This window comes from Chiloscyllium punctatum, chromosome 33 (genome assembly GCF_047496795.1).
Source record: "Chiloscyllium punctatum isolate Juve2018m chromosome 33, sChiPun1.3, whole genome shotgun sequence".
Classification (NCBI taxonomy): Eukaryota; Metazoa; Chordata; class Chondrichthyes; order Orectolobiformes; family Hemiscylliidae; genus Chiloscyllium; species Chiloscyllium punctatum.
Genome location: NC_092771.1, coordinates 12,732,145 through 12,746,150, shown reverse-complemented (window position 1 = coordinate 12,746,150; position 14,006 = coordinate 12,732,145). Strand labels below are relative to the sequence as shown.

Here is a 14,006-nt window from a genome sequence, read left to right as displayed (position 1 = left end):
CCAATTAGATGTGACTATTGTCACATGGGAAATACACCAGCCATTTTCACATTGCGAAATCTAACAATCAGTCATATGATCATAACCAGATCATCTGCTTTTTGATATTTATTGAAAGATAAATATTAGTTAGGACACCAAGTACAACTCCTTGACTCTTCTTGGAAATAATTGTGTAGGATCTTGTATGCCCACTTGAGGAAGTAAACAGAGCTTGATTTAACATCGCGTACAAAAAGCAGCACCTCTGACAGTGTAGCACTTACCCAGTGTTACGCTGGAAGCATTAGCTCTGGTTTTTGTGTTCAAGTCTCTCTAGCGGGACTTGAACTCATAACATTCTGGTTCAGATAGCTGAGCTCACAGATACAAAAATGCCAAGTTTTATACTATCAGTGAAGTCTTCTAAAAACCTGCTCCTGCACTAAGAAACAACTTTCATATTTTGTTTTATCATTATTTTTGCCGGCAGTGCTGACCAGTCCAGGGACACTAGGGATAACTAATTGTATCGCTGGTCAATTTTAAGTACATTAAAAATTGGTTTGGGATTTGGTTCCCCAATGGACATGAATAAGGCACATTTTTATAATAATCAAGCAACTTTGATAGTCAATCTTTCTCCAGTTAGGGATCATTTATGTACTGAATTCAGTCTTCCAATGTTTTTCATGGTGGAATTTGATCTCACACCTATTAGTAATGTTCATTAGAGAAGGGAAGTCCTACCAGGGAATTCTGACCTAAACAAGAATAAACTCTTATTATTTTTACATCAGTTTAGCAATACTATAATTACCATACCGCCTTAATAAAAACCGAAAGAACCGTGGATGTTGGAAATCAGAAACAAAACCAGAACTTGCTGGAAAAGCTCAGCAGGTCTGGCAGCATCTGTGCAGAGAAATCAGTGTTACTATTTTGATTCTGGTAACCCTGAGGCAGTTCTGAGGAAGGGTCATCAAACCCAAATCGCGAACTCTGATTTCTCTTCATGGATGTTGCCAGACCTGCTGAGCTATTTCTACAATTTATGTTTTTGTTTCCACCATACTGTTTTGCCTGTCTATTTGGGTGCATCATGACTTGGTATTGCAACTCTCCATCCAGGGCTGGAAGAAATTACAGAGAGTTGTGAACACAGCCCAGACCATCCTGTGAGTCAATCTTCCATCCACTGATTTCATCTTGCTGCCTTAGAAAGGCAGCCAATGTCATCAAAGACCCTTCCCATCCTGGTAGCGCTCTCAATATCATCAAAGACCCCTTCCACCCTGGTGCTGCTCTCTTCCAACCTCTTCTGTCAGGCAGAAGATAAAAAAGCTTAAACTTATGTACTAACAGGTTCAAGAACAGCTTCTTCCCTGCTGTTATTAGAGTTCTGGATGGACCTTTCAAATTTCAAATTTAATGTTGATTTTACTTTTTGTGCACTTTCTTTGTAGCCAAACCTTTGTATTCCTCGCTCTGTTCAATGACCCTACAATCTTTGTTTGTTATGATCTGTCTGTACTGCATGCAAAACAAACTTCTCACTGTACCTAGGTACATGTGACTACAATCAAATCAAATCCTTCAAAATATAGAATTGTGTGGACAGCCCATTTGAACGGTGAGTGAAAAATATAGCAGGCTTCTGGCTGCTAAATTACACACATATGTTAGATTAGATTAGAATCCCTACAGTGTGGAAACAGGCCATTTGGCCCAACAAGTCCACACCGACCCTCCAAAGAGTAACCCACCCAGACCCATTACCCTACCCTATATTTACCCCTGACTAATGCACCTAACACAATGGACAATTTAGCATGGCCAATTCACCTGACCAACACATCTTTGGATTGTGGGAGGAAACCGGAGCACCCAAATGAAACCTACGCAGACACGGGGAGAATGTGCAAACTCCACACAGACAGTGTGGAGTGGTGCTGGATTAGAGTGGTCCTGGAAAAGCATTGCAGGTCAGGCAGCATTCAAGGAGCAGGAAAATCAAGCTTTCGGGCCAGAGCCCTTCATCAGGTTTTGGCCCGAAATGTCGATTCCCCTGCTCCTCGGATGCTGCCTGACCTGCTGTGCTTTTCTAGCACTACTCTAATCTTGACTCTGATCTCCAGCATCTGCAGTCGTCACTTTTGCCTGGTGTTATTCTGAACCATGCACTAGCCAAATGAATTAATCATCCCCAAGTAGCACAATGCAGAGTGCAAGATTCTGAATACAGCCTCCGGGTCTGAAAGGAGGAGTTAGTTACACAACCTGATGCACTTCCCCAGTGATCAACATCATTTAATATTCATTATTCCAGCAAAGATTAAATGTCACTTCATAACTATTTTATCTATTTCTTAATAATTGCCAACTAGAGGTGCTCCTCCACAAACCATAGTTTTAACAACATTATAATTTAATAAATAAAAATAGAATGTAGTAACAAGCAGCAATTCATAAGTAAGGTGCGTGCCTTTAACACAACCACCCACTAAGCTTATTCAGTAGCTAATAATAGGTTTCTGACAAATCTAACCATAAAGGCATCTTTATGTATCATAACAAAAGCCATATTGAGCTATTTTTATAAACAAGCTGTGAGTTAGCCTCAGAATCCGAACCCACAGGAGTTTCACCAATGTTTTGTTTGATTCAAAAGTGTGGATCTGTGAATTCCCAAACAGGGTGGGAGTTCGAGACCATTGCAGTTGAACCTATCACCTTTCAGTGTGTCGCATGCCATGTGATGTAGCTGAGTGAACACAGATCAGACTTGGGTGTGAACCTCCAATAGTTGAATGCTTTGAAGCCACTCACTGTTTAAATAAAATCATTGCACGTAGGCATTGTGGCAGGGCCAGCATCTGTTGTCCACCCTAAAATATCCTTGAACGGAGTGGCTTGCTAGGTCACTTCAGAGTGTGTTAAGAATCAACCTCATTGCTGTGGATGTGGGATCATGAAGGCTAGACCTGGTAACAGGGGAAACATAGAAAATAGGAGCAAGAATAGGCCATTCAGCCCTTCAAGCTGCACTGCCATTTGTTTTGACCATGACCAATCATCCAACTCAATGGATTGTTCATCTTTTTCCCCATATCCTTTGCTGCCTTTAGCCACAGATTATAGATCTTCTTGAAATCATGCAATGTTTTGGCCTCAACCAGTTTCTGTGGTAGCGAATTCCACAGGCTCACCATTCTCTGGGTTGAGAAATTTCTCCTCACCTCAGTCTTAAGTGGTTTATTGCACATCCTTAGACTGTGATCCATAGTTCTGGATTTTCCAGTCGTCAGGTGCATCCTTCCTGCATCTACACTGTCTAGACCTTTTAGAATTTTATATGTTTCTACAAAAACCACCCCCCTCACTCATCTGAGCAAGTATGATTCAAACTGTTTCAACGTCCTGCCTTCTCAGAAATGTCTGGTAAAGCTTTGTTGTACACCTTCCAAAGCGAGAATGTCCTTCCTCAGATGTGGAAATGAAAACTCCCCATGGTATTCCAAGTGTGTGGACTCACCAGTGCCCTATATACTGTAATTGTAACAAGACATCCCTGCTCCTTTACTCCAATCTCCTTGCGATGAAGGCCAACATAACATTTGACTTCTTCACCGCCTGGTAGACCTGCATGCTTACCTTCAGTGACACCCAGGTCTTGTTGCACATTCACATCTCCCAATTTGTCACCATTCAGTTAACAATCTGCCTTCCTGTTTTTGCTCCCACATTGGATATCCTCACATTCTATCCTCATTATGAGATTAGATTAGATTCTCTGCAGTGCAGAAACAGGCCCTTCGACCCAAATCCACACTAACCCTCCAAAAAGTAACCCACCCCCATCTGACTAATGCACCTAACACTATGGACAATTTAGCATGGCCAATTCACCTGACCTGCACATCTTTGGAATGTGGGAGTAAACCAGAGCACCGAGAGGAAACCCACGCAGACATGGGGAAAATGTGCAAACTCCACACAGTCACCCAAGGCTGGAATTGAACCTGGGACCCTGCGTTGTGAGGCAGTAGTGCTAACCACTGAGCCACTGTGCCGATACTGCATCTGCCAAGCGTTTGTCCACTCACTCAGCTTGTCCAAGTGGTCAACCCTGAAATCTCTCTGTTGTTCCCTTGTTTCACTTCGAGATCAGCAGGGGTTGAGAGGCTAGTACTCTCATCCCTGAATTAGAGTCCAAACCTCACTCCAGAGCTTACAGCACAAGTCTAAGTTAATGCTAAGTAGCAGTACAGGGTGAGTGTAATCTTTGATATGAGATGCCAAAGACAAATTCCAAGGGACTATTCTAAAGCCGTCTTAGAATCAATCTGGCACCCTGAGACACATGAGGCAGATGAAATGCATCTTGCTGCAGTTTATCTTTCCTGGAGGAGGTCACCAGCTTGTCACCAACGTCTGTAGTTTGAAGGGCTCTATTCTGCATCAAGCATGGTTGACCAACAGACTCTCCTATTCTCCCTGCCTGCCACAGGATGTACAGGTTCATAAACAACCTAATGGTTTATGAACTCACCTTTCTTTGCCGAAGAGTAGAACATCGAATATAGAACATTACAACCTTCCGCCCTCAATGTTGCGCTGATCTGTGGAACCAATCTAAAGCCCATCTAACCTACACTGTTCCATTCTCGTCCATATACCTCTCCAATGACAATTTAAATGCCCTTAAAGTTGAAGTGTCTACTACTGTTGCGGGCAGTGAGTTCCATGTCCCTACTGCTGTCTGAGTAAAGAAGCCACCTGTAACATCTGTCCTATATCTATCACCCCTCAATTTAAAGCTATGTTCCCTATGTGGTGATGGAAAAGCACAGCCAGTCAGGCAGCATCTTGGGATCCTGGGAAAAGCACAGCCAGTCAGGCAGCATCCCGGCTGTGCTTTTCCAGCACCACACTGTTTGACTCTGATCTCCAGCATCTGCAGTCCTCACCTTCTCCTAGTTGATTATCACCTTTTTTTTGCATCAAGTCCTGAGATTGAACTTCAACATAGAATTCCAATAGTGTGGAAGCAGGCCATTCGACAAGCACGTCCATACTGACCCTCCGAAGAACATCCCACCCACACTCTCCACTACCCCTGCATTCCAATGGCTAACCTACCTTGCTTGCATGTACCTGGAAACAATGGGGCAATTTAGCATGGCCAATCTATCCAACCTGCACATCTTGTGGGAGGAAACTGGCAGAAACCCATGCAGACACGGGGAGAATGTGCAAATTCCACATGGACATTCGCCTGAGACTGGAGTCAAACTCGGGGCCCTGGTCCTGTGAGGCAGCAGTGCTAACCACTGAGCCACTGTGCCACCTAAGCTTGAACCAAGCTCAGAGACAGACACCAGCCACTGGATCACGAGAGGTCCAGATATTCCAAAGAAGAGTTGGGAGTTGTTTTTAGTGCCCTGACCAATACTTATCCCTCAGCGAATGAAGTAACACTTCAAGGTGTTAGTCACTGTTGTAATGTAGGAAGTATGGCTGCCAGCAATCTCCCACAGACAGCGATGTACTCATGACCAGATAATCTGTTTTTAATGATGAGGGACAAATGTTGGTCTGACACATTAATCTCACCAGTTGAGTTTCTGATGGAATTTGCTGCAATCAGTAAGCCTTTCACGGCCAGTATAACTGGCAGCATTTACATTGAGCACAGATCGGCAGTTATATCACATTACCTTCTGCTTGAACTGTGCCAAAGTCTGCTTCATCTGCAGAAACTCTTCACAAGTGACCGAACAAGTGCCAGCACTCATCAGGTGATCGGATTTAATCGCACTGCTGTCTGAAAGAGGGAGGAACCGTGAATATCTTCTTTAGTTAATCACTTCATGACTCCAGTATTGAAGCTCTGAGATCTTTTAATCTGGAAAAGCAGCTGGAAATCTGGCTTAGCAATGTACTAACAAACAACACGCAACAGAGGAATAGGAGTGTACAGGTTCCTTGGTCTTTATCTCATAATTTCTCATCCGTATGCCATCCCTCACCATAATGACCCTCATCACCAGCCACGCTATCTGGGAGAAATGTCACAGCAATAAGGAAGAAAAGTGTGACTTAACCTTAAATTGAACTGGGTGGCACGGTGACTCAGTGATTAATACTACTGCCTCACAGTGCCAGGGACCTGGGTTTGATTCCACCCTTAGGGCGCTGCCTGTGTGGAGTTTGTAACTTCTCCCTGTGTCTGTGTGGGTTTCCTCCAGGTGCTCTGGTTTCCTCCCACAGTCCAAAGATGTACAGTTTAGGTGGAGTGGCCATGCGCAAGTGCCCATAGTGTCCAGGAACGTGCAAGTTAGATGGATTAGCCATGAGAAATGCAGGGTTGTAGGGGGTGGGTCTGAGTGGGCTGTTCTTTGGAGGGTCAGTGGGGACTGGAAATAGCTGAATGGCCTGCTTTCACACTGTAGGGATTCTATGTAAGATGCTCTGTCCTTCCAAGATCATCGAGTTCAATGGTTGCCTCGCCTATGGTCATTAAGAGATGAATTATGAGTTAATGAGGGTGGTGTTTGATACAGTAGTTAGAAAATGCTTTAAAAACCCTGAGCTCCATATCATAAGGCCGGGAAGAGGCCATTCAGCCCCTCAAACCTGTACGATCCTGACTGATTGTGACATAACTCAATCTACCCCACCTTGGTTCTGCAACTATTAAGGCCCTTGCTGAACAAAACGACATCATTCTCAATATTGACATGGCTGTGACAATGGGCAAGTGGAGGAGTAGGAGGCAGGAAACAGGGCTGTTGACAAACCTTTACTGAAGTCACGGGGATGAAGCTGCTGAAACCAAAAGAGAACTTGTTGCATCGATTTTTCACATTTTTGATTGCTCGGTTCAGTACGTGGCCAAGTCACATTGGATGGGGTCAATGATCCCTTGGAACACGGGCTAGAATATCACAGTAACTGGTTTAGAGCTACACTGTGCCAATTCAGCATCTAAATGAATTGCCCAGGTAAATTTTATTTTTAAGTTTTTACTCAATTAAAATTGATTTTTGTGAGAAAGTAAAAATGTCTAGTAACAACCACTACCAGTTTCTGATATTAAGGTTTGAGAGACTTGACCTGTAAAAGGAGATAGAGCACTGCCTCTGGAGAAAGTAGAAATAGCAGGTATTATCAAGGGAGGCAAAGAGAGTAGAATAGAAAAGAGATCATGTTAAACTATGATGCATGACCGGTTAGATCTCACATGGAGTATTATATCCAGTTTTGGGTGCTACTGTTTGGAAGGTTGTCCTGGCGAGGGTGCAGAAGAGATTTAACTGAATAGAGAAGCTGGGATTATTCTCCTTGGAGAAGCTTAAGTGTGAATTATTGTGGGTGTTCAAAATAATGAGGGCTTTTGATAAGCTAACGAGGTTATGGCCCAGTGGTAGTGACATTGCCTGTGAGCCAGAAAGCCTGGGTTCAAATCCCATTTGCTTCAGAGGTGCATCATAATGGGTATGAACAGGTTGATTCAAAATACGTGTATCTACACAGTCCATTTTAAAAAGTACAGGTCTCTTGTGGTAGTGTCAATATATCTAGGTCAGGAGGCTTAAGTTCAGGTCCTGTACCAGCCGTGTGTCATAACTTATCTAACAAAACAGATAGATTAAAAATATCTACACGATAAATGGGGAGAAATTGTTTCCCCTAGAAAGAGAATTGGTTGGCAGAGAACATAGATTTAAAGTAATTGGAAAAAGAAGGGAAGATAAGAATTTTTTAAACATGACAGCTTTACTTTTATGTTCTAGAATAAGTGATTAATGGTATCCTTGAAAAGGGAATTGGATACATACGTGGAGTGTGGGAGGTTGAGTGGTGACCTTATAGAGGTTTATAAAATAATAACAGGTAGAAATAGTATGATTGGTCGATGTCTTTTCCCTGGGGTGGATGATTTCAAGACTAAGGGGCACATTTTTAAAGTGAGAGGAGAGAGGTTTAAAAAAGACATGAGGGGCAATGTTTTACACAGAGGGTGGCTCATGTGTGGAATGAACTCCCTGAGGAAGTGGTGGATCTGGGTGCAATAACAACATTTAAAAGACATTTGGATAAGTACATGAACAGGAAAGGTTTGGAGGGATATCGGCCAGGAGCAGGCAGTTGGGACTAGTTCAGTTTGGGATTATTTTCGGCATGGACTGGTTGGACCGAGTGGTCTGTTTCCATGCTGTATGATACCATGACTCTATGAACAGGATAAAATTATCACTGGAAAAGATCAGGCGATTGTTATGTATTAGAAAACTCCTTCAAAGAGCTGGCATATGCACCATGGACTGTGCTCTGCTTTCATTTATTGCAGCAATACCCATTGATTCAGTAACCTTAGCACAGTACATTAGTAACTGCAAACATGATCCTTTATTAGAGCTGAGAAAATTTGGAAAATCTACTTTCTCGTTGAACTTCTGAAATTGATTGAACTTTTTTTCTTAAAACTAAACAGACAAGCTTTAAGAATTAGAGAGGAAAATGATTTAGTCGCTGGTGTTAATGATTGGAAATTGAGCAGCATTCTTTCAGCATCCTTACAGTGCCAGAGACCTTTCGATTCCACACTCGGTGGACTGCCTGTGTAAAGTTTGCACGTTGTTCCCGTGTCCGTGTGGGTTTCGTTCGGGTGCTCCGGTTTCTTCCCACAGTCCAAAGATGTGCAGGTTAGGTGGATTGGCTATGCTCAATTGTCCATTGTGTCTAGGGATACGCAGGCTAGGTGGATTAGCCATGGGAGGTGCAGACTACAGGAATAGGGTAGGGAGTGGGTCTGAGTGGGATGGTTTTCAGAGGGTCGGTGTGGACTCAATGGGCTGCCAGGCCTGCTTTCACACTGTAGAGGTTCTATGATACTGTTCAATGATTCTTTGTTACAATATCCATCAATTAGAATAAAGAACCTTCTCTCTTACCATTAAAAGCTCTGAGACAGGACTTGCCATCGGAACTCAAGTAAAATCCTTCTTGACACTCACAAATGAAGCTTCCGAGCGTGTTAATGCATTTGTGATCGCATAGTGTGTCGTTATTGACTAAACATTCATCTATGTCTGTAGAGAGCAGGAACAAGTCCATGTCACTGGTTTAAAATCAGAAGGCATTCACCAGCACTACAACAATGAATGATTAAGTGTGACATTATGTTCAAATGAATGCCTCAAGTTTGCATAGATTTGCACCAAAACCAGGAACAGTGTAATAGCAAAGATAACGCTGAATGCATGCTACAAAAAGATTGAGGAACTTGAGACTGGAGAGACAGATACCAGTACTTATATGGAAGTTAACTGGACCCAGTGTCTGGCTACTAATTTTCAAGATTTCACTGAACCATCTTTTCTTTCAAAAAACAAATTCCATGAGGAAGTCCAAACCTATTCATAAAATGTACCCTTTCTATAATCTGTTACCTGCATCCGACCTCACACCAAGTCCTGTTGACCCATTGCTCCTGTACTCACTGGTCTACATGGGCTGCTGCTTTGGCCTTGATTTTAAAAATTCTAATCTTTGTTTTCAACTTTCTCCATGGCATCACTTATCACCATCTCTATAATCCTTCCCAACTCTACAAGCATTTGAGATTTCTGCACGTATCGCATCCTGACCTCTTGCACATCCTTAATTTTCATTAAAGTGATGGCTTAAGCGATGGCTGCTATATTATCATCTGTAGAATGATGTCTCATTAAGAGCTCGACATACGAATCAGCCATGTAGCTGGGTGGTATCATGTGACCAAATGCCACAAACTCTCTGCACTGTAGCAATCTCGGCACAGGATATGCCTGGAAAATTTTCTGTACTGTACGTATTAATTTAGCTGTAACAAAACCCACCAGAAATCTTTAAATAAACAAAATGCATGTATCTCTTCTGTTACATTCAAATAACATGAGACTTTTAATGTAGTGACCATGTCCTCAGCTGCCTGTGACAAATGCTCTGATATCCAATCCTAAACCCCTCCACTTTTTTCATCTCTCCTCCTTTAAGATACCCTTACAAGCTGTTCCTTTAACCAATTTTTTTGTCTTTTGTCTTGACATCTGCCTGTATGGTTCAATGACAATTGCACTCCTTTGATGTGCATGAACATTAATGGCAAAACATAAATGTTTATTGTCATTGGTCTTTGAGATGGCTGCTTAACTAAGGATTAACAATAACTACTCTTGCTGAATTTGGTGTGCAAGGTACTATATATTTTTACCCATCAAAATAATAGCTCTTTCAGGGACCGAGCAAGAACCCAAGGAAGCAAAAACCCATGACCAGTGACACGGAATTCCCTAGGTGAGTGATTTTTTAAAAAAATTAATGAATGGTTTTTTAAAAATTCACTCATGAGCTACGGGTATCACTGGCTAGGCCAGCATTTATTACCCATTCCTAATTGCCCAGAGGGCAGTAAAGTGTCCACCACATTGCTGTGGGTCTGAAGTCACACATAGGCCAGACCAGGTAAAGTCAACAGATTCCTTCCCTGAAGGATATTAGTGAACCAAATGAGTTTTCCCCAACAATTGGAAATAGTTTCATAGTTATGATTAAACTTTTAATTCCAGATTCTTCATTGAATTGAAATTCTATCATCTGTGGCGAGATTTGACTATGGACCCCGAGAACATTTAGATGAGTTTCTGAATTAACAGTCTATCGATAATACCACTAGACCATTGCCTCTCCAGCGAATGAATAGATTAGATTAGATTCTCTCCAGTGTGGAAACAAGCCCTTCGGCCCAACAAGCCCACACTGACCCGCCGAAGAGTAACCCACCTAGTCCCATTTCCCTCTGACTAATGCACCTAACACACTGGGCAATTTAGCATGACCAATTCACCTGACCTACACATCTTTGGACTACAGGAGGAAAGAGCTGAAAATGTGTTGCTGGAAAAGCACAGCAGGTCAGGCAGCATCCAAGGAGCAGGAGAATCGACGTTTCGGGCATGAGCCCTTCTTCGGGCTCATGCCCAAAACGTCGATTCTCCTGCTCCTTGGATGCTGCCTGACCTGCTGTGCTTTTCCAGCAACACATTTTCAGCTCTGATCTCCAGAATCTGCAGTCCTCACTTTCTCCTATTGAAGGAAACCCACACAGACCCAGGGAGAATGTGCAAACTCCATACAGACAGTCACCCGAGGCTAGAATTGAACCCCGACCTATGGTGCTGTGGGGCAGCAGTGCTAACCACTCAGCCACGTGCTTTACTCAGGCAACAAATGCAAGCACGAAAACAAAAAAAAAGGAAAGGTTGAGGCTGGCAGATAGTAGAGAATGGAGTCAATCAAATTATCTGGGTCGTTGATATAAATTGTAAAAGATTGAAGTCACAGCACAGATCCCACGTGGGACTCCACTTGCTGCATCCTGCCAATTAGGTAAGAACCGATTTATGCAACTCTGTTTTTGCCAGGTTACCAGTTTTCGATCTATACTAACACATTACCCACTACATCATGTGCTTTTACTTTCCACAATGACCTTCAATGTGGCATCTTTCGAAAATCGAAGTAAAGTACATCTCCTCTTTATCTACACCACATGTTACTCCTTCAAAGAAGTTTAATAAATTGGTTGAACATGATACCATGCTGACTCTTCCTGATTATATTGAGTTGTTCTAAATGTGCAGCTATAATCGCTTTAATGATTGATTTGAACACCTTTCTCTTGAAAGGCTTCAAGCTGATTGGCCTATCGTCTCTGTTACCTGTCTTCTTTGCTTCTTAATTAGCAGAATTAGTTTTGCTAATTTTCAGTCAGGCAATCTGGCAAATTAACACTAATTCATCTACTACCTCATTAGCAACCTCCTTTATGACCCGAGGACAAAGTCCATTAGAACCCAGAGACTTAAAAACCTGCAGCTCCATCAGTTTGCTTTGTGCCATTTCCCTAGTGACTGTAATTTCACTAAATTGCTCTCTCTCTTCCACCTCCTGATTTACAGCTGTAACTAGAATGTATATTGTATCCTCTATAGTGAAGACAGAAGCAAAATATTTGTTCATTTTGTCATCAATTATCTACTATTAACTCTCCATTCTCATTCTGTAGAAGACCAACGTTCACATTATTGACCCTTTTTCTTTTCTAATACCTGTAAAATTCTTCTGTTTTTACATGCCAAGCTGGACTCCTCTCTGAGAAGCCATCTAAACTCGGAATATTAGCTTGCTTTCTCTGCATGGACGCTGCTGACTCACTGTGATCTCCAACATTTTTTGTTTTCAGAGCATTCTTCTCATACTTGAATTTCTTCTTCCTAATTAATCTTGTCATTCTCTGCTGTTCTTTATACTTGAGCTAATAATCTGACCTCTCACTCATCTTTGTTCAGTTGTACATTTTTTCTTTGAGCTTTGATGTTTACCCAAACTTCTCTAGTTAGTGGGTCCTCTCTTTAGAATTTTTCTTTATAGCAGAAAGATATTTATTCTGAAAGTATCCCCTCAAATGTCTGCCACTGTGTCTCTGTTGATCTATTCCCCAGTCTAGCACACTATCTTAGGTCATCTCGCTCAGCTTCATGCCAACAGAGTTACCTTTAAGGTTAAAATACTGATCTTAGACTAGTCTTCTCCCTTTTTAAATTGGATGAAAACTTCAATGATATTATGGTTGCTGTGACCTAGGGGCATTTTGGCCTGGAGGTCATGAATTAATTCTGTCACATTACCAAGTCTAACACCATGTGCCCCGTAATTGGTTCAAGAATGTGCTGCTGTAAGGAACTATCTTGAAAGCATTCTCCTCATCCAGGCGATTACTGTCAGTCTGATCTTTCCAGTATATACGTAGATTAAGAACATCCATGTTTATTACCACCACTGTTCAATATTTCTTATTATGTACTGTCTCCCACATTGTGGCTACTGTTAAGGGGACTGCAGGCTATTGCCATTAGTGACTTCTTTCCCCTGTCTTTCCTAAGCTCCATCCAAACTGATTCTATGCCTTGATTGACTAAACGGAGGGCCAAATGCACAGAGTCCTGTGCTTTACTCAAGCAGTTTTATGATAATATGTTGCATCTAAAGTAAGAAGAGTACAAATGTGTCACAGTATCCCAATGAAAAGACTGTAGGTGAGCAATACGTTATTAATAAAATCCACAATCTCACCTAAGCAGTAGGGCGTCTGATGATTTCTGTGTCGCTCTCGGTCAAAGCGATATCCGGGGTAACATGTACACACAACTCGTCCAAAATTATCAGTGCATTGCTGTTCACAAGGTGAGCCAGCACAGACATCAGCATCTGGAGATAAAGGAGATGCCAAGTCAACAATGCAAGGTCTTTGTTACTTCATCAATGTTTTGTCAATAAAGTCAAATTATGCCAACATGTTGCATTTTGCATCAAGGCATCCCAGTGGAGATAAAGCACAATCTGAGATAGCTGCAGAGCAGAGTGGATAAATCTAATGGTCATGGTGGAATCAAGTTTGGGTTTTAAATATGTATGGACCAGAGAATGAAAGATGAAGGGAGTTTCTTGAAGTTCCAAGAGCATGTTAGAATATAAGATGGCCACTACCATTGCCATTTTAAAGAGGGAGGCAATATGGAACTTGGGAGCTTGGGAGAATCAAGCAAATGTGGAATTTGCTACCAGATGGTGTATTCTGGTGATTAGCATAGATTTGCTTGAAGAAAACTTTGATAAAAAAATAGGGTATGCTGATGGGTATAGGTTAGATGAAGAAATGTGGGATGAAGCTCACACAGACCTGTTTGGTGTAATGACCTGTTTCTGTCCTGCAAACACTGAAAGAGGAGTAATTTTGTTCTTTACATTTTCATGAGTTATGGCTAACACCAGCATATATTGCCCTGAACTGAACGTGTCGTTAACAGTCAACCATGTGACTGTGGTTCTTGAGTCACATGTTGGCAGACTTTCTTCCTGAAAGAACAGTTGGAAAATCCCGATGGATTTTTAACAATCAACAGTATTTGCCTTGGTCG

At 42.0% G+C, this 14,006-nt stretch overlaps 1 protein-coding gene across 1 annotated transcript in view; it reads right to left on the bottom strand.

Annotated features, from left to right (window-relative positions):
• The window catches only part of LOC140458441 (collagen and calcium-binding EGF domain-containing protein 1-like), a 170,520-nt gene that overhangs the window by 22,184 nt on the left and 134,330 nt on the right, over positions 1 to 14,006 (bottom strand). Inside the window, exons 4-6 of the mRNA XM_072553012.1 lie at positions 13,162 to 13,296; positions 8,940 to 9,077; positions 5,700 to 5,806 (exon numbers count right to left, since the gene is read on the bottom strand). Coding sequence (XP_072409113.1) covers positions 5,700 to 5,806; positions 8,940 to 9,077; positions 13,162 to 13,296 — 380 coding nt within the window. The remainder of the gene's footprint in view (positions 1 to 5,699; positions 5,807 to 8,939; positions 9,078 to 13,161; positions 13,297 to 14,006) is intronic.